The sequence below is a fragment of the Temnothorax nylanderi genome, unplaced genomic scaffold (assembly GCF_030848795.1).
Source record: "Temnothorax nylanderi isolate EJ_2023f unplaced genomic scaffold, tnyl_v1.0 TNYL_tig0017_pilon, whole genome shotgun sequence".
NCBI classification, from domain to species: Eukaryota; Metazoa; Arthropoda; class Insecta; order Hymenoptera; family Formicidae; genus Temnothorax; species Temnothorax nylanderi.
The window spans coordinates 1,773,171-1,794,921 of NW_027249079.1; the positions used below are offsets into that span (position 1 = coordinate 1,773,171).

General features: G+C 46.3%; 1 protein-coding gene across 1 annotated transcript in view; it reads right to left on the reverse strand.

The window, feature by feature from the left end:
• Window positions 1–21,751, reverse strand: part of LOC139768700 (junctophilin-1) — a 29,027-nt gene that overhangs the window by 4,692 nt on the left and 2,584 nt on the right. Inside the window, exons 2-9 of the mRNA XM_071699165.1 lie at window positions 18,656–19,254; window positions 15,355–15,566; window positions 3,755–4,050; window positions 3,494–3,661; window positions 2,210–3,274; window positions 1,275–1,483; window positions 902–1,039; window positions 440–686 (exon numbers count right to left, since the gene is read on the reverse strand). Of these exons, the coding sequence (XP_071555266.1) occupies window positions 440–686; window positions 902–1,039; window positions 1,275–1,483; window positions 2,210–3,274; window positions 3,494–3,661; window positions 3,755–4,050; window positions 15,355–15,566; window positions 18,656–18,960 (2,640 nt within the window). The 5' untranslated portion in view covers window positions 18,961–19,254. The remainder of the gene's footprint in view (window positions 1–439; window positions 687–901; window positions 1,040–1,274; window positions 1,484–2,209; window positions 3,275–3,493; window positions 3,662–3,754; window positions 4,051–15,354; window positions 15,567–18,655; window positions 19,255–21,751) is intronic.

Consider the following 21,751-nt stretch of genomic DNA (forward strand, 5'->3'; position numbering starts at 1 on the left):
GGCTCTAGAAATGTCGGTGCAACGCACGGTTCAAATACAATGAATAAAAATATTTACATAGGATGAATATATAATTTAAAAATGCTGTCTGTCGATGACGTCAATGCACGAAATGTCAGAATCCTCTTTATGGAAATTTCTGTTTGACTCGAATCGTCGATATATCTATAAATGTATTAAAACAACACTCGATCACAATATTGAAAAATGAGAATTAGTTCTCTGTATAGAACAGATATCTGTAGAACCGACACACTCGCAACTTCTTTTTCGAGGTGGATGACGTAAGTGCCAAGACGTCCTCGGTGCATAAAGAATATATGGGTGCACGTACATATGCTGCACGTGGCGAGGGTATGTCTATATATACATATACACATATATATGTGTATATATATAAGATGGCGAAGAACAAACGTGTGAGAAAATAAGGACTCACCTTCGGCACAATACCGCCGCCGCCGCCACCGGACGGTCCGCGAGTCGGAGCCACGTACAGGCTTTCGGTGCGCTTAGGCTGCCCAGGACTCGGCAGAATGTCCTGTCCAAGGCCACGGTTTTTTATGAGAGCCCCCTCGAACTGACTGGGCGTCGGGGCGTTGTACGTCGGCGTCGCGGCGCCGCTGCCTATCACGGAACCGTTCAGCGGCGTCCCCGCTCGTATCGCGCTCGGGGCTCTCGTCGATCTGTTGATCGCAAAACAAAATGATTATTTTCAACCGAGATATTTCAGTTCTTTCCTCCTTCTACAGAAAAAAAAATTTACGATACTCTACAAATTTCTGAATGGAGCTCTAAATTTAGATCTTTCTACGAACCATGACGCGTATACGATATCGGGCGGTAAATAAAACAAATGTTTTTGAATGTTAATCGATGTACCGATTCAGATGTTACTCACCTGTCGAGCATGTCCGGAGGTGGGTTCGATATGGTTTTGTCGACGGATGGCTGTCTCGATCCAGTCAACCGGGAATGCGCTCTGGCATAACGATCTACGGAACTGTCACGACTAGGTGGCCTCTTGTAGTGGTCCAGCCTACAACGCAATAATCGCTTAAAATTCAATTCGTCACATTTATAATCTCAAACAGTCAAACTATCTAAAAATGTTCTGAAATTTGCAAAATGTATCTTATACAACGTTGATTCGTTTTAAATATGATATCGAAGAAGCTACGGTGTGTTTGAAAGTTATATAGAAAATTTACTAGAAATATTAAAATCTTTTTAAATCGTTGTGTACGTTTGGTTGCACAAAAAACACGTCGGACCTGTCGTTTAGCGTTTGGCCAATAGGGCCAGGTCGATCCTGAGGACTCAGGACTCTGCTATTTCTTCGTAAACTCGTGGAGCTCGGCGGCCTCGCCGCATCCATGATACCATCAGGCTGGTACTGCGACGGATGCGTTTGTTGCGCGTACATCGACTGTGAATTGTACTGATTCATCTGGCCAGGCCCATATTGATTGGGTATTGCCGTCTGAAATCAATTTCATGTTGCTCTAAGAGTTTCTCAGGACTACAATAAACTACAAATTGTGATTTTAATCGTAGAACAAATACATGGATGGGTCATATTTCAAAATGTTGCTCAAAAACTATATTATTTTTAAAACATCTACGTTTCTAAGATAAGCGATACTGCTGTAAAGAATCCTGTATTTGTTCGACGTTGCTAGGGGCTACCAAATTTTGCAGGCTCATCGATTTGATGAGAGTAACGATTGATTGTACATTTGATCGACAAAAGAAGCATTGGCCCCCTATTTAGTTGTTACATCTACCAATTTTCAATTATCTTCAATAATAGTGTTACTCGTAGCTCAACTAGTTATCACCACCCAGAACAATACGGATGTAAACAAATATAATTAAATGCTGAAGTTGTCATATTAGTCATTACTGTCATTAGTATTGCGACACTATTAAACTCGCCGGTGAAACTAGACTCGCACGCACTCATTGAGTTGCTTACACCATAAAACTGACAGACGCACCAAATTGATTCATTTGGGCGAATGTCATGGAATCGTACATAAACGGTGGTCGCGGACACGAGATCTAGAAAGAAACAGAGAGAAACACGGCATTGGCATAGGCACACAAAAGCGGTAAATCGTAACGAGTAAATCGAATTATTGCGCGATGTGGAAAGCTGCGTGCGCGGAAGCTAAGAAGGACCGAGGGGAGCAACACTGCGAGTCACCTGCTGACTGGGATAAGCCTGCAAATTTTGGAAGTCGTGCGACCCGATTGGTTGCTGCTGTTGCTGTTGTTGCTGATAATCGGGGTATTGCTCAACCTGAGATGGATTAGCCGGTTGATACTGGTACGGATTCTGGACGAACTGCTGATGCTGCTGGCTGTACTGGTTTGGTTGGTACTGATTCGGTATACTGTTCGGGTAGTGGCTCACCGGAGCCGGGTTCTGCGACTGCTGCTGATACGAATATTGTTGGTAAGGATTCTGGCTGGTCAGCGAAGTCTGCTGTGCGTTCACCTGGTTCGCCAGTGGTACCTGATTCGGTATTTGGTTTTGCGGCAGCTGATTCTGCGGCAACTGCTTCATACTGGTCCTACGTATCGACTGCATCACGCTGCTGGCGGTGTTATTCGCCGCGGATGCTGGCATCGCGTTCGTCATCGTCGTTGTCGCCGTCGTTGTGGGATCGACGGCCAACGAGGCGCTCTTGATCGGCGTGGCGCCGCTGGGATGGTCCACGCTGGTCGTCTTGTGCAGGATGCTCTTGCTCGGCACAGAATCCTGCGGCGGCGGAACATACTTGGGTATCTCTCTGTTTCGCAACCTTTCTAAACCCGGCTGTCGGAAATCCGGCGCGAACTGCCTCGCCGTTTGCTGCGCTAGTTCGGAATCCTCTCTGGCATGTTCGGCGGCGATATCGGCCAGCTCCGCCTTACCCCGCGCCGTCGCCGTCCTGGAGATAGCGATGTCGGCTTTTTGCAGGGCGATCTTGCTCGCCCGCTGAGCTGCATTTACCGCCGCCTCTATCCTTTCACGAAATTTGGCGGACCTGATCACGAAGAGGTGCTTCTTCTTCTGGCTGGTAATAAGCACATTGTTCTTGTACTTTCCCTCCTCCTTGTTGCCGTCGCGGAACGTAGTGACACCGTAACCATATTTGCGATTGTTGAACCATTCGCCTTCATATCGCAGCCCGTCACTTCTCTCGGATATGCCGAAGCCAGTCCTCTTATCGTTCTTCCATTCTCCTAGGTACGTCTCGGTTACCGACGCGTCCATCTGTTCATCCTGTGAATCGACGTCGTACGATTAACTATGCGTTATGCCGATAATTCTTTTTAATTTTAAAACTATGTTACAAGTTAACTTTATTGTCAACGCTATACGCGTCTCTTGATATAAGCGGTATAAGCGGATTTAACAGTCGCGCGGAGAAACGGAATTAAAATCCGATTAGAGGTTTGTCGAGTCGCGAAGTAGCTGAGGAACGTAAGTACCGTGACCCACCTCGATGACAAAGGACGCATTACTGTCTGTGTGAACCGAAGCCGAGGCTTGACTTTGCGAGCTCTCGGTCGACATCCACGATGCCGAGCTGGCATTACTTCTGATACTACCACCAGTGCCGCGCTTCTCCAAATCTCCCGTACTCCTCTGCTTTCGTATCTTGAGACCCTATCGACAGAATGTTCTTCTAGATAATGCTGCAATTTCTGTTTAATAATCTCGCCAACGGTTCTTCACCCCTTCGCGAGAGAGACGCCTTACCGAGAGAATACCCTTCTTCAGGGACTTTTCGGTGAGACTCTTTCTCCGGGCGGGTGGATCGTCGCTCCTGGCTTTCAGGACGAAACCCCCCCGGCTGTCATCTACGCGTCGATCTCTCCTGTCGGTGGGTTCCGGCGTTGGGGCGACCGCTGGTCCTCCGTCGGCGCTCCTTAACGACGTCAAGGACGCTCTCACTTGTTTCGGTGGTTTGTAGTGGCTCGCCAAACCGAACGGCGCGCTCGCCCTCACCCCGTATCCGTGCCGCATGCCGCGAAGCCATTGGCCTTGATAAGTACCTACAAGATCATCCATGTAACGCAACAGAAATAGAATCAGTAGTTGAAGGCGGAACGTTCCATTGGCAAATTACACGCCACCCTGTCCATTAGGACTGATGGAATTATTTTTCATGGAGCTAACACATAAATCTCTCCACGTGATTTAATATACTTTATTTCGAGGTTTTCAAGTATTACATTGAGGCGAAAGTTTTATCGTCTCTCTATTAAATTTTGTATTATATATATAAGTTAGATCTCCGGAGTTCTTTGAAAAGATGATTGAAAACATTTATTTCCTCTTTTTTAATTAAAAAAAAAGTTTTATTGAAATTAACGATTTCACTTCAACGCGACGTTGTTAACTTTATTTCGAACTTTATTTGACAGATGAGATGATAAAGCTTTCGCATCAGGTTAATAATGATCGATGATCAAGTCGTGATTGTTCGGTGATGATAAAGATGAAACTTTTGCAAAGGTCAACATCTTTTGGGGTAATCGAGCGGAAGCGCGAAAAATGCGAAAAATTTGCCGGCAATGCGTCAAAAATCGGAAGTGGCACGTCAGTCGATTACGACGAATCCCCGGGGTTGCCTGCACTCAGCAATAAGATGTATTGTTTTTGCCAAAACGTGATCGTGTTTCAAAATGTTTCGCGTGAGTCACGATGTACGGGCGAGCGGTTACGCGCAACCCGCTCGGGGATGGAATGCGTCCAGTTGTGCGTGTGGGTTCGTGCATTTTCGGAGAACGTGTGAATTCCGAATCGATGAAAAAAAAAAACCACTGGAGGAATTCGACACAAATTCCGCATGAAAGACGCATAGCGCGGAGGACGCGTGATTAATTCGTTCCGCGAATTAACGACGTCGCACTTGTTACTTTCACGATTTACGTAGTTTGTATTTTTAATAGCCGTCAATATTGCATGCTATTACGTATTATCGCCTCCATCTTCTAACAAGTCATTGTCAGACCTTATCAACAGCACGCAACTCAAGCGTTCCGCCGTGCATACTGCGAGCGCAGACCGTTCTTTCGAAAGAGTTTATTCCATTATTATTATTCCATTCCGCGTTGAATAGCTCGCGTCCTCTGGACAAGGTATTGCGGTCGCAGCGAAAAGTTTCGGCCCGACATTTATTGGCATGCAAACCAAGTCGCTCGTATGCATCGCGACGACGCGTTGATGTTTCGGTTGCACTGGAACGGGACGCATCACGTTTTTCTTCTCTGACACAATTTAGCCGTGAATGCCATGCATACAAACAAGGTGTGCCGTCGTCGCCGCCATTCATATTAATAGCCGATCTCTTGAATTTTCGATTTTGATCATTTTTTTATTTAATGTATATTAAAAACATAAAAATGAATAATAATAAAAACGAATAAGTTTTTTTCTCGATGGCCTGTTTAACGCAATCCTTTTGATTTCAATTGATTGATTTTAATTCGGGAATCAAATTTATACAAACATATAAATATAATATACAATATAATGTATAAACTAAATAATATTAAACAAGATATCAGAAATTGGTTTATTTCTACTTGTCAGTTAACATCGAATTAACATCGACAATTAGAGGACTTCCCTCGTGAACGAGGGTCTTCTGTCGAATTCGTGCTTTGCAAAATTGCACGCAAATTCAATTCGTCAAGGAATCTGTCATTAGCAGGCACACTACGATGTTGACGGGATACCCTATATACGGCGACGCCAGGCGTCTCCCCTCTTCGCGACGACAGAATATTATTTCGCTAGCGTTTAAGCAAGTGGGTCACGCGGCGGTTCCCGGCGTTCACACAAGACGCCCAATGTACACGAACCCTCGAAATTGCCGTCGCGGCAGCGGCGCGGCGGTGCCAGTCTGAATGCATACCTCACGTTTTCAATTAATTTTTAGGCACGGCCGTACACCGTCGTGAAAAGCGCACGAGCACGTGTGTGCGCGTGTAAATGTTCAAACATTACGCTCCTCGACTATTCACGATAGCGAAATCCTTCTGCATTATGAGCTACCTCGTCGAGTCGAGTCGAGTCGAGTCAGGGTAATGAGTTTTTACTCGGCGATTTTCTCTGAAAGATTCGCACGCGCGTTTGCCCACGCCATGAATTATTCTTACGGCGCGAAAGAGGAAGTTGTTTCTTCATTTTCGAAGAGAGTTATTATATAAAAGTTTCTCAATTACTTTTTCCCTCCCCTCGCTTTCGATTTTCCATTTCGAGGATAAGCGCAATAAATTCATTTTATACTGACGTACATACGTCCTCTATTAATTTCAGATTTTAGTACATATTTATATTTATAACGCGCGCGTATCTCTGTAGTTTTGCAGTACAGTATACATTTTCTTCATAAGCTCTCCAGTTTGCCCTGGCACAGTTAGAACGTTTCTCTCTCTCTCTCTCTCTTTCCTTTTTCCTCTTTTTCTTCATGCAAAAGATTTATGATTTTAAGTTCGCCGTACGAATCTATGGATCGATTTAGGAGACATCCACTTTGTGCAGACCGTTCGTGTTATCGAGGTCAGTTCGGGTTGTCAGCCGCGTGGAGACAGTCTAGCACGAGGTCCCGTGGTCCCGTGGTTTCTCTCTCTCTTTGGGGTCTTTTAACGAATTTCGAACAAACGTGGCTTTCGAACAAGACGCCGCCGAGTCTGACGAAGACATTAACCGAATAGCACTACATAGTAAGTACATTGCGGAAAAGTGGATCGCGCCATAATATATCGATTCGCGTATCCGTCAGCAACGACCCAAATTAATTATTGTTGAGCTTCTAATTCTCATCGTGTTAATCTGCGCCACGACTGTCGACGGTGTTCTCGTTAAAAATCGTTCAATAAGCGAATAGTTTAACTTTGTACAAATTATCCAGCGATGCGGATCGTCGCGGAAGTTTCCCCTCGATCGGATCGATCTCATGCGAATCAATTATGAATCAGGAAATATCGTTTCGAGTTGATATTTGAGTACCCAATGACATTTATTTAGCATACATTCCACGATGCATAAACGATTTTGTAAATTGCGTTTAGTCAGGCGTTGTTTTTTTGTATTTATTACACTTGCTGCAACGTGTGTGGGACGATCGATAGTCCCCACAAATTTCATTTCCCGGTAGACTACTGGTAGCGCAAGTCGAGTTTAACATAGGACGAGTTTAACATGGAATAGGGGGGGTCATCCTGGCATATATCTGTCATGTAGAAGGCACGAAACGGGAGCCTTTAACCGGAGCGTGGTTTCTACCCGTCGATATCCAACGTGAAAAATAATATGCGAACTTGGCGTTTCAAAATTTATCGCCAACGTCTGCTGGCCATTATCCAATATGCGTCCGCTTTCCTTTTAAAACACGGAGAGTCATACGGCTACAGATGACCGGACCTTTTGTTGGTGGATTAAGGCCGAGGTAGAACAGCCGTGAGAACAATCTCTGGAGGGTGAACCCAAAGACGCCGTACGGTCCTGATTCGCTACATGGCACTGGCTAGCCTGCCTGAAATAGCACGGCCATCTTCCGAGATGGTGGTGGGTTGCACGTGCATCGAGACGCATCTCGGTGTTGGTGAGAATTGGCCGTGCGAGCGTATTTCGGTCCGCAGCCTCCACCAGATCGTCGCAAACCACCCTAACGGGTCTGTCGGTCGTCCCAACTTTCATGTTACGTCCCTCTGTCTGGGGAGGGTGGCGGGAAATCTAAGCGATACGTGTCTTTAAAAGAGAAAAGAAAAATAAAAAAGAAAAACCATCGGACAATATCTTCATCTATAATTCATCTATAATTCTACTTTTGCGTTGCCTCGTACATCGTACAAGTGGACTTTGCAGAGACTGTTCCACATCACTCGGCTCTTCGGAACTTGATGACTCAAACTCTATGATTATGAAATTTTAATTTAATATAATTTTTATTATATTAAAATAAATATAGGTATGAGATTAATATATTTTTACAAAAAAATTACTATCTCTTTTTTTTCTTTTGCGAGCGATCTGAATGAGGCGCGTATGAAATATGGAGCAAAACTATGCGCTTCCGTCTGAGCCTGGCCGTTTACGTTTACGGCGTAATTGGCGCTGGATAATATACGTTTCGGCTAAAACCCGTTTGTTTCGAAAAATATAGCACACTACTTTTTTATTGATCACAATATTCGTGCGTCGTTGCATCCTATGTGGCTTCGATCCGAGCGCCATGCGTGCTACATATATGATTACATAGCTGTGCATTGGGTTGCCGAGCGTCGTTGCGATAACAAAGTGGCATACTTTTTCCTCGTCGCGCCGTCTGGCCACTTGGAAAGTTTACCGAAATAATACCACGATATTATCACAATTGGCAAAAAAAATTGAATTTCGCTTTTAAACCTCGCATTACGAATCGTAAAGTACGCTTGACAAAATATTGGTTTTGCGATTAAACGTAGATAACTATTAAATCAGACATATTTGCAGCTTTCGCGTTCGGTCTATCTTTAAGAGCTCTCGATTATTTCTCGCGCCATTGTTATTGTCTTCAGATTCACGGCTGTCCTTGGCATTAATTAAAACGCCGTTTAAAAATTGCGTCGGCCTTTTTTTCGCACGCAACCAGCAGCGGCGAGCTCTCGTGTGACGTAAGGAGTGTGACGTCCAGGAAAAATCAGGAATAACAGCCGAGCTGTATAAAGTGGGTAAAAGCGGCTCATCAAGGTAACCCACGCCGGTATAATATTAACAGCTCCGTATCCCATATACAGTCGCTATTTGCATAAAGGGTTGCGGGTTGCGGCACGCTCGCCGGGGGCAAAAAAAAAGTAGATTACGCGGCCTTCTGTTACAGGCACGCGCGCGCACGCGAAATTGTTCAACTCTCTCTCTCTCTCTGTTTCGCTTGTTTTTTATACGACGCAGAACGAGACGTCGCGGTCGTCCCCGTTGCATATACGACGACCTGGTCACTTGTGTGACGCGTCGTTTAATTATGTGATGACCTGTCGGACGAATCGCGCGGTGTAACTGAGTTACATGGGTCCTGGGGGTGCCATCTTTTTCTCCGTCGACCGTCGACCGTAGCGATAGTATATTGTAAACTATAATCGCCAAGGTCCCGACGGGACGTGAGCGCTTCGTACAAAATGCTCCAAGTTTTTACGTCATTTTACGACTCGAAGGAAGAAACGTTCTATGTAGATGCAGGACATTTGTCGTTTTATTAAGTCGCAGCGTGATATCGCTTGTGTTCTCGGGCCATGATATCGATCTATTTTCCCGACGTTCTTTTCCTTTCGCGCGGCGATGTCTCTTTCTCTCCGTTACGCTCTAATTAAATTCCGACGCGTCGCGCGAACTCGAGCCGGCTTGTGCCGCGCGAATGACTCGCCGCGGGAGTTCGCCATTCCTCCAAAATAATTATTGGCCCATAAATTATTTCGCGATATCCGTCGCACCCGGTGCGACGTGCGACTCCTGCAGCTTTCGCGCGACGCGCGCGCGCGCGCGCATGTGCGACGCGAGCTCTCGAGGATGACAGCGCGCATCCTATCGTGAGATCGCGGCTAAGTCACGGGCGATTTGTCAGGAAGGCGTGGACGGTTCAAGAAGTCTATTAAACACAAGGGTCTGGAGATTGATATGAGAGGGTGAGAACGGGACGCGGGCGGGGAGTATCGATATGTTGTTGCACGTCTACCCTCTTTCCTCGTTTTCCGATCGACAGCGAAGTTCTCGCGCGCTCGCATCGACGCGCACGCGTCGGCGTCAGTATTTATAAATAAATTCCTCGGCCACGTGCCACGGGTGAAATGGAATGGCGTTCGGAAAGTGCCTTAACTCGATCAAGAAGCTTAAAACGAGCTTACGCGCGTATGTACGCACGTATATGGAAGGCATGGGCGGAGGAAGCGTTAAGGTGAACCGTCAGGAGCTACGCGTCAACGCGTGAAAGAAGAAAAAAGCGTGTCTATAAATTATTTTCTTAGCAACGCAACGAGTCGCCCCCTCTGTATATTCAAACCGTGAAAACGTAACGGCGAAATCATTCTATATGTTCTCGATCCTCATCGCGCGATGAATCACTCGTTACTTTCGGCCATTCATATCCATACGGCCGCGGCGCGGGCGTTTCAGAGAAATCGTGCGGATAATGTATCGCGATGGAAACGCGAAACGTGGGACTACGAAATGTGTACCTATGAGACATCCGGCTTGAAAAACTCATTCCTATGCGGGCGTGATCCTCTTACGTGAAACAGCTCCCGAGAAAAAAGATCGATGATGCGGCTCGGTGAAGAAAATAAAGTGAAATGCCTTGACTCATCCTTGTTTAGTGCTTGTGTGCCGAAACGAGCGCGATTTTCTGCTTCCACAAATACCCTTTAGCCCCGTAGCCTTTAATTAAGGGACAATAATTGCACGCGCGTTGATCCCCGTGTCTCGGGCGCCGATAAATCTCGACATTTGCTCTTCTTCGTCGTGGTTTGCGGCGACACCAACTGGGTGACGTTCATCAACTCGGAGGCAGTTTCGCCGCTCGTGCACGCTCCTCGAGACACCTCGCACATTTTTCAAAAGCGTCGTTAAGGGAGTATGTTAATTCGCGGTTAAAGGCCGGGTCGCCTTCGCATGCGGAGGAAATAACTCATTCTCGCGGGAAATAACTTTCGGAAGCGCGCATTATCGCTCACCATCGTTATCCAAGTGATTAAGGAGAAGCTTCTTTTATTCAAATAAATAACCGGGTAGCACGGCTTGTGCAGCGAGGAGTGGTACCCGCTTCGTAATTGTGTTAATTCTAAATTAATTACAGCAGACTGGAATTATGGCATGTAACGACAATCACTCATTCGAGATGTAATTACGAGACGAAAGATATTATCGTTACGTAATGATTATGCAATTTACTCGGCACGCTGTAAAGCGATGCAATTAAATGATAAGCGCGAATGTCGCGTCGGTTTGCATTTTGTCAATTATTCGACAGGATCGAGGATCGGGAAGCCGTGCGAATCACGCACGATATTGCAAAAGTTTTTCGGATTCGGAAAGTATAAAACCGGGGCAATTCAAATTCGTTGAAACGTCGAAATATAAATCTGGGATTTCAAACGACGCACTGTCGATACGGTTGTATCAAAGATACACAGCGAAACATAGACTGCTGATGTTTGCACGATCGTCGATACGTTTGCGTTCACGTGTCCCGATTCACGTGTCGCATTTTGTGTACGTTAAAAGAAGCGAATGCGTGCCGAAAGTACGTGGGAGTATATAATGGAGAGCGTACAATCTATGCGCATCTACGTGTTTAACGACTTTTCTTGTTTTTATTGCAAGAGCTTTTTGGAAAATATAAAACTGTTTAAACTCGTTTTTGGATTACTCGTCAAACGATATTCTAAATTATCCAAAAATCTGTTAATAATAGCAAAAATTCTACACCCAACTTAAATATTTAAAGAACTCTGTCACGCTCGTTTTTCTCGCCTCCACTCCTGTCAACCACAAATTACATGAACGTGAAACGATTAACGTATGCTTAGATTAATTTAGCTATTATGTATGTTACGTAAATGCAATCATGAATGAAAATGAACGAATTACTCCGGGCAGGTTGTAAATATTGACTGGTGATGTGAAATGACAAGAGGAAATTCATGACGGAAAATACATCGGAGATGTTCGATCGGGGGGTTGACGAAGGGGGAAGAAAAATAAATGTGTAAGCCGTAGCTAAACGGACGCGGAGACGTCCGCCCTAGTATAATGGAATCTCGAGTGAGGGCACGAAAGAAACCAGAGCGCTGCAACGGCAACGATGTGACGGCTGCGAGAGCAGCGCACACAAACGGGACGGGAGAAGGAGTAGATTTTATTTCAACGTAGAAGAGAGCCGTGCTCTGCACACGGCGCCGCGGCCGGTAGAATCGGCGGGCGGAGAGCGGAAAGAACGTGGGTGACCTTGACCCGCGGCAGAGAGGTTCAAACCAGGAGGTGAACCAACCGGCGCCTTCGCGGAAACGTTGGGCGCGCCCGCGCGCGTCAGGGTAGGTGGGAACCCTCGTCATGTTTACGTGGACTCGCCCTTTTCCACGCAACATGCATACACGTGCTGCACCTTACTCGTCCCCCGCTTCTTCTCTCTTGTTATCTTGTTCCGCGACGTCGTGTAGCGATGCCGGGGTGACCGAAATAATATCTTTGGAAATCTCTCCGGAAGACATTCAAATAAACGTCTATATATTGTCTTCGATGTGAGAATTTACACTCGTCAAAGGAACACTGACTAACGAAGCACTTTAAATAATTAACCGATTTTTTAACCCGTTATGATATCGTCGACTCTGCGTCACAAGCCAAATGTTCGCGTGTTTAAAAAGCTTCGAAGTGAGTGATTTAGATGTAATATAATAGAAATAGATGTAATATAATAGCAGATGAAGTAAATTTGATGGGATTAATGTGCTTGACAATAAATTAGTCGTATCAAATTAGAGAATTCGGATTTTAAAAATGATTCGTCCCCCGTAGGGTGAATTGAGATAATTTGGCGGCATTCTTTCCTAACGAAAGATTAATCTGATGTAATACCAAATCACTTTAATTTACTCCGCAGGATGGGGTAAAAAACATGAATCATTCGACGATATAGGGTGTTCACTTATCTTTCGAAAAGATCCGACTGATGTATTGAAAATTGTTCAATCCGTTGGCAATTATTCTTGTTCTTTCTCGGAACGTTTGTCGGCTAAGCATGATGCATACACCGGCATGGCGTACATAAACCGCGTTCTTCACGATAAACGCCCCGACATCCGGTCCATTCACGATAGGAGACTGCCGTCCCGGCAGTTTGATTTCGCGTCGAAATAGCGCGCCAGCACTTCACTTATCTCCATTGCAAAGAGCGAGAAGAGATGGAAAACATTCGAAAGAGGATGAGAAAGAGTGAGCGTGGCTGGTACTGGCGGATATGTTTTATCGTAATTCATTCTGCCCGATGTTTCTTAGCGTTTTATATAGACCCTGAACGATCAGGCTGCTCGCATTTTCAGGTGCTAGGTCGGTCCATCTTCAGAAAATTGTCATGGATAATAAGGGATATATATATTATCCGGGAAGACAAATATATTTCGAAACGTATTACGTGACAGAAAAAGGGACGGTTAAATCGACCGCGATCTAGCGGAAGGGGTGAAAGAGACTTATAGTGACTCATTAAAGATACATTCGAACTGTAAAGCATTAAGTCCGATCGGGAAACCTGTGATGTTTGATAAATATCGAGTCGACTGATTCGCGTCGAGCGATCGGACGTGCTATTTTCGTGCGAGCATAATGTACGCACGCGTGTTCGACGTGACGTGGCTGTGTCAGAGCATTTCCAGTTTCTAAATTCCGGTGCCTCACGCGGAAGATCTCGATGATCAGCGATCGGGATGCTTCAGGAATATTATACGAGATAAACTCATTAGAGAGGGAGGATATTGCACCACGCAAAGTCTCTGCATTTAGTTTGCCTACGTTCCAATCGTCTCTTCCAAACAGTATGAAGGAATCGCGAGAATCGTCTTCGAGTTTACGTGCAGTTTCGAAGTATTTCGTTCCCGTGAGATGAATAACGGCGAAACTCTTCCGCGCGGAGTTACGGGAGGAAATTTTCCATTTGGTTTACTCGCGATCTTTTCACAAACACGCTGAGATCCGGCATCCGTCGCGAACGTTCCGAATGAGAACAAGTTTATCCCGAGAAAAACGGCAGGTCTGAGAACGCCATAACGCGTTTAATTAATACGTCGGTAATATTTTATGTTACGCGAATGTGCAACGCCGCGATCTCTTACGGTAGATGGCACGTGAATACTTTATAATGTTTCACCAGCGCTAATCGATCCGTTAGACAATAGTCCTTCCTCGCTGGTCGTAGTGCGATTCCGTTTAATGGCATGTCGTTTATTCGTAACTAGACCGACTACAGAAAATTGCCTTTGACGATATTTCACGTTAAATGAATTCGGCAAATTAGAATTCAACAACAGGGAAATTATGACCGAATCGATTAACGACGTTTAAGATGTATTGAATTTTGCGATCCTGCTTGCGTTAGCGGGTGAGAAGGTTGAGAAGCTGCATCGTGCAAGAGGGGGATGTCCTATCGGAAAGAAAAAAAAGAAGCGAATAAACAAGTTGTAAGGACTGGTGCGAGTAAGAATCTATCGAAGGTCGCATCGATTTTCAGGAACGTCGCAATCGTCGCGCGGCAGAATCATCAATCCTGGCACTCCTCGAGAAGACTTTCCCGTCACAGGCGATATTGATCGAGCGGCGTTATCTGTTGCGATTGTGTTTCCCCACGAGCTTCATTTACGTCTGATTTACGACAATAAAAATCGAATACCTTGTCATTGATTGATCCACCCGTAGGACCGATTCTTTAGACGCGATTGAATATATAAGTGTTCCTTTTATATAATTTTAAAAGTGGATAGCGTTTCAAGTAAAACCCCGCGATAATTCGTTCGGCAATGGCATCTTTGTAAGCAGAGGAATTCGAGGAGCGAAGAAGAAGATCGCTCTCTAAATACTGCATCAATTTTTGTAGACGCATCTCAATTGCGTCAGGTCGGCCATCAATCTTGGCGTAACTAAATATCTCACTGAGATAATGCGAAATCGACGATGCGTTCTGCCACATTCGTTTCTTATTTTGTTTATTTACCGCATTTCCAAGTCAACCTCGCGAAGCTTTATTAAAAGAACTACGTGATTTATTTACTGATGATGTCTCGCTTTATAGGCCGGCTCTCTCGAGCACGCTAGGAGGATTTCCAACGCGCTTTTAACGTCCAACAAAATATTTCATTCGTAAATGGAGTTGCCCATTTATTAACGGCAATCACATTTAATGCGAAATCAATAAAGCCAAACTTTGTCCGACCGTACAACCAAATAAAAGTATATTGGTATTCACGCACGTGATATATATTAACTGTTATTACGGATCGATACCAGATAAACTGTATCATTCGAAAGTTGTTTTATCAGTTTGTACATTCCTGGAAATATACAAGCTGTTTCAACTTTGTTTCAACTTTGGGAGGGTATTCTACTCATCTTGTTAGAAATAAATAAAATCAAATAATTATAGTCCGAAACGACCTTTCCAGGTGTGCAATATTTTCTAGAATTACTTTTTATAAAAATAATATGTTTTCAACCTCAAGATGAAGGACAGCTTGCTATTTGTTTATTTATTCAGGGACGTCCTCTGTGAGATTTATGAAAGAAAAATCACGTTGATCGTGAACGTGTTAAACAGACTTGGGGCTCACCGCTGTCGGCATAAGTCTCGGAGCCGTAACCGTCCTGCAGGCCGCTGGACCACGTGCCCTCGTATCTCGCCGTAGAGGTAGTAGACTGCCGAACCCCGTAACGACCTTTGAATCCCTGAGTCCATTCTCCTCGATAAAGCCAACGGCCACGAGTCTCCATACCCAGACCGTGTCTCTTGCCGTTCTGCCATTGTCCCTCGTAGGCGGACCCGCTGAAATGCAATTTACAGAATTTAATTTTCTAAAACAGCTTTCTGGCAGATGGGACTTAAAACTATAGAGATAATTTCGTCAAGTCTTTGACACCCCTCAATTGCTGTTTGCTCGCAAAAAAATACCCTTAAAAGTTACGCTTCGAGGATCACGTTGCTATTTACGTTATCCTTGCCCACGCATATTAGCTGAAAACTCGTCTAATTATCGCGTTCAATAATTACCGGCTGCGTCGCCATCGATGACGACGACGGCGACGATGTTGCCTTCACATTGTTGGATACACAGGATTGAATGGCGATGTGAACTTAACACTTCGTGCCAACGTAGAGAATGATAACACCGCCTACGATCCTTCTTTTAAGATATTTTTATGAAAGTTATAATTATGGAAGTAACGGCGCGAGCTAATCGAGCGAGCGTTCTTTCAAGTGCGATTAAAGCATAACTTTTACGCTAAACTTATTTATGTTATTACTTTTCGTCGCAGAAAATCTTTCCAAATTTAGCATCAAATATAACTTAATTACTTTCTTTAATCGTCATATAGTTTCTACAAAATGTTTAAAAAATTTTATGAACATCTTTAGTAAATCTTTTGAAAGAGAATGCTTAATCTCCTGCCCGAGCGAGTCCTTGCGAATAACTATTACATAAATGTAAAAGCTGCACGCGGATGCGAAAACTGTTGCAGAAATGTTCTATGAGTGTCGTATATTGCGTAAACTTGAGTTTAACGATAATTTATCGCGTGATAAAAGTTTATATCATTTTATTACGTAGATCGTTGTGCATTAATTACATTATAAATTTTAACGATACAACAGTTCCTATGCAATATTATATGTAATCGTAAATAACGTTTGAATTATATTTGTACAACGTTTGAGAAAAAGAACCGTTTTGTATCTTGAGACGCTACATAATGAACAATCAAATGATCTAATGTAAATTTCAAGGTTTTGTAATACATATAATTTTGGTAAAAGCAGTCCTTTGCGTAAGATATTATCAGTAATGCGCGTTCTTCATATATCACGAAACGGAAGTAAATGATGGTAAGTGAAATTCTAGACACGTGGAGCGAACATTTTTCAAAAGATAGTGGACGGTAACACGTGCTCGAAGTCGCGAAATTCACGGCTTCGTTTTCAAGTACCATCACGATCGAGAATGAAGTCGTGTCAGAAAATGTTGCTAGCTAATGATGGTCGTGGACCTTGCTCCAGTTTACGGAAACGAAACGGCGAATTCTCTCGGCCTAGATATGTGGTCGGGGAAAAAGAGAGGTCTCATCGTTTGTCTCCACTTTATTTTCTCTCTCTCTTTATGTTGGTTATTCCGGAAACCGCAGTAACAAAAGAAATCAATTTACATTCAAGTGAATCTCAGAGTATCCGAAGATGATTTCGAAAAAAAATCACATGTATACAACATAACACAACGACGAATTAAAATTTATATCGATAGGAAGACGATAATAATTATATATAATAACATATTAAATAATTTTAAATTACATATATTAAAAAATTCTATTTTTGATATCGAGCAATTTAGCCCTCTGCAAATATCATAAATGAAATCAGTATGCATGATATTTTACTATTGTTATATCTCCATTCTTACTCGACAATATTTGTGTACGTAATCTAGAAACCCTAATTACAACCGTTAGAGTTTTTCCGGGTTTTCGTGTCGCGTGCACGTGGATTCCATTTTTTTTTTCTAATTTTTGCACATCGTTATGTGTCCCCTCGTAAAACTAATCGTCGAGAAACAAACAGAGTAGCTCTGCAATTACTTTACAACCCTCATTTTATAGAGTGTTCACGAATCACCCGAAATCTCTTTATAAATAGTTGATCTTATTTTTTCAATTTTGAGTAAATAGAAGTCTGAAAGCAGGATCGATCGACAGATAAAAAATAGTGGCACATTCTGCTATTTTTTGCTCAATTTTATGAAAGAAAACGACCTAAAATATTTCTCGCCGATGCGATGACGTCGTCGTTCGCGAGAAACTTTTAACATTTTCGATGTTGCATTTTAACCTGTAATTCGAAGAATCTGAACATTTATTTATGTCTTGTAGTTCTTTTATCGAAACTAAGATTGTAACTCTATTGGGGAGATTTGTTAATAATTAAAATTGATTGATTTCTGCAAAAATTGAGAAAAGACTTTCGTCTTTAGCATGCACGCGCGGATGCGGATGTCGATCATCAACGTTCGCGATCATCCCCGAAAATTTCGACGGCGATTATCTCGCGGTGACCCTGAACTAGGTCCTGACGACGCGAATCCCGGTGACCTGCTACGGTTGTCCTTGCGCACGGTGACCCAGTTTTGTAGGGATCGGGAGATTCCCTCCCAGGTATGTACCGAGATACGTGTCAAGGTCCGTCGTTCGCACATCACGCGTCGCACGGCCACACGGCCACACGGCCACACGGCCACACGCGACGCCAAAAGTCTCGTGAATTTGACTCGGAAATTCGTGAAAATCGTCAATGAAACGTCCGATAGGGATTCACCGGGGACCTGACCGGGGAATTTTCTACAACTACCGAACCCGAGCCTCTCGAAATAGCATCGAGTTGGGCTTACGTTACTTTCGCGGCGTGTAATGTTCGGTACTCGTTTGCCTCGCTACGCGAGCGACGTTGTTAACGCGAAACAGGCGCGGTGGCGGTAACGTAATACCGGATAATCAGCCTGAAAACCGTACACTCGTCACGGCGCAAACGAGCACAGCATTAATCCTTCACGAACCCGGAGGAGCGGCGGTCGTTGTGCAAATCCCGGGAGTGCGCCAACGCGAAGAGAATACAAGATTAATTCGTTCCGCGAAACGCGCGCAGCTAGACGAGCATCGTGGATTACGTATATCACGAAAATTAGTAATTTATCGTAATCCTCCGTAATTTCGTGTCCCGTGTAAACTGCATACTTGACAATTGCGTATTGTGCAATATGCGAAGCGCTAACAAGGCACCGTTACCGCTGCTGCAGTCTAACGGAGTGCACCGCGCACAAATTAACGAGTAGTCGATATCAACGACTACCAACGCTCATAGTCACTTACCTAGGCCAGGTATAAACACCAGACACCTCGAAGCCGAAATGCCAGCTGCCGGAGTAGGCACCCTGACCCTTGGGCCCGGTGCATACGCCGTGGCCGTGGGCCTTTCCATCCTCCCAGCCGCCGCAGTAGGTCCCACCGTCGTCAAAGTCGAATCTGCCCCCGTTAACTTGCGCGCGATTGGCGGCGGTACCGGTCGCGCCAGGTTGCGCCGGACTTATGCCACCTGTTTGTGGCAATTGTGCGCCCCCCGCCACCCCGTTCGGCGCCCCGGACGATTGCTGGCCGGAGTGCGGTTGTTGCTGCATCTCTCGCAGTTACCGCAGGCACTGTCGTTCGTTTTCCACGCTTTCCTCGTACCTCTCTTCCGCCTTCGCCTCCTACTACTACTCTTCGACACCTTCGTTTCCCTCGTCTTCGTCTTCGTCTTGGTCGTGATCGTTATCGTCGTCGTGATCGTGCTCGTGCTCGCTCGTCAGCAACGTCTGCACGCGCCTTGTCCTGTACGTCGCTCCATTCTCCGCCACCTTCTCTTCCGACGTCGTCGTAGTCTTCTTCGCCACCTTCGCCGTCGTCTTCTCACGTCCGCCTCCACCGGATCTCTACAATAGCACCGAAGAATCGAGCGTTGATCCGCCGTAACGATCGCGCGTCTATTGTCGACGTCGTTGCGAGACGTGGCGGGACACGAGCGGTACACGGCGGCGGAGCTGTTGTCCTAGCGAAAGATTAAGTTGAACCCCGCGCGCGCCGCGCCGGACCCCGGACCCGGACCGCGCTCGGATCCGAGACACTCGAACCCTCAAGGCGCGCCTGTCATCGCGACGCAGTCCGCGCGAGAGAAGCCGGACGTGAGAAAAGAATCAGCGAGTCTCGCGCCGGAGCCCCGGATTTAATTTTAGTACAACTTCGAAGAACCGAACGTGCGAGAGCGCGCAAACGTGACGAACGCGGATCTACGTCTCTCGATCTCGAGCGCGGAACGTTACGCGGAGCTCTCTCTCTCTCTCTCTCTTTTCCGGTGCCGGGTGATCGAGAAAGCCGCCCGAGGGACCCGCGGCCTTGACAAGCCTCAATTTCGCGAATCGATACGCCGGTTGCGAGATCTCCCTCTCGTGCACTTTCCTATCCTTCCTCTCTCGTCCTCATCCTCGACCCCTGCCTCAAACCACCGTCGCCACCACGAAACGAAACACCTCGAGCCACCTCGCCGAGATACCGTTACCCCGGTCGGTCTACCTCTCACTCACTCGCATACGTACACGCACATGTACACGCACGTGCCTCCTGCGATCGTGGATCAACGGAATCGGAATTTGTCGAGGCTCTTCGAGGATTCGCGTCCAGCACCGTGCACACGGCACTCGGCAACTCCTCGGGCGCTACGGCAATCACCATGGGATACCGCTCTAGGATTCGCGAGGACCCGCTGGAAATCGCGCGCCGACGTACCGGGTTTCCCTTCGAAATTGTCGAAACTAGAGACAACGAGCCCGACAGAGTCGCGGTTTCGCTGTCCGCCTGACGCCGTTACGCAACGCTTCTATAAGCATCCGTGATCCGCTCGGAATGTGCCTCTCTTTCTCTCTCTCGCTCTCTCTCTCTCTCTCTCTCTCTCTCTCTCTCTCTCCTTCTTTTTCCCTCTTTCTTACTCGCTCTCTCCTTCTCTCTCGCTCTCTTTCCCTATCTTCGTCCCGGACACCTCTTCTCTCCAGCTCGATCTGTCCGTTTTTCGGCGACTTCTCCACACGAAAGCTCTTCTCTTCCGATCTGCTTTCTTCGGGAAAGGAAGACTCGATCGTGATCTCTTTGATGAGTCATCCGCGAGGAGATCTATACCTACGGTGGAACGCTCGATGACTAAGATCCACGGGACTAGGCCCACGATGAAACTACGGCGGACACTGAGTCTATCTCGAGACGGGTTGCGAGGAAGAAGTAAGATGAAGAGGAAAACGGAGTCGAACTCTCAGTACGCATGTATATGCACACGCACACACGTGGAACTAGCACGGGCGCGCGCGCGCGCGCGCGGACGCGCTTTCTTCACGTTGACGGCGGCGGACGATGTGGTTCAAGCTCGGTGCGCAACATCGGCAGCAACGGCACCGACATTAGCATCATCGTCAGCATCCGCACAGGCCCGGTTGCGCCGGTGCGCCGGTCCGTACGTACGTCTGTCTGTCCGTCTGTCCGTCCGTCCGTCCGTCCGTCCATCCGTTCTAGCGTGGCTAGAGCGATGTCGCGCGCGCTTCAAGCTCTAGCCTCGAGTTCGGCTAGCTGACTAGGAGCTTCTATTTTTATCATGGGGTAGCGAATTGTTCCCCACACCACACGAGGCGGCTGCGGCTGCGGCTGCGACTGCACGAGGCGGCAGCTCCGTCGGCGTCGACTCGAGCCGTTCGCCAATGCGACCGGGTTCGGACCATTTATAAATAGTTGGAGTTCTCGCACCGCCACGGAAAACCATTGCGAGGATTCGCGGAACGCGGGTCGCCGGTGAGAGTGGCCCGAGATGCTCCGCGACTATCGCCGGCCGGCCTCTGGCCTCCGGGGGCTACCGCCGATACTCGACGTCGCGAGAGAAGAATGACGATTTCAAGGCCACTCACGAGAGACCATGTGTTCCATTCGGAAGAAGATGTGTTTCCTTTAAGCGAGCAAGAGAGGACACGATTTGTCGGAGTATCGACATTTCGGGAGAATCCTCTTCTCCGTGGGACGTAATCGTGTGAAATCGCGCGAACGGGTGTGTCGATCGGGCTTGATAGAGTTAACGAGCTAACGGCGATTCCGGCGTCGCGGGAAAACCGGTCCCCGCAGTGCGATTTAGGGGAAAGAGGCAAAACAGAGTTGGTGGTGTGTTCGATCGGCCGGGAAAATGGAAAAAAAAAGAGGGGTACAACGACGCACGCGGCCGCACGCGAATGTGTGTCTATAGACTGCGGTCTCTGTAGGGCTACATTTTTAATGGAGCGCGCGTAGCGGCGCGATATCGGTCAGTTACACCCCCGCGAGAACGTGAGATAAGAACTAGGTAGGCGCCGAGTGTGGGCCTCGGAGGGGGCCCGGAGAGGAGGGTACACACGTTGAAAGCCG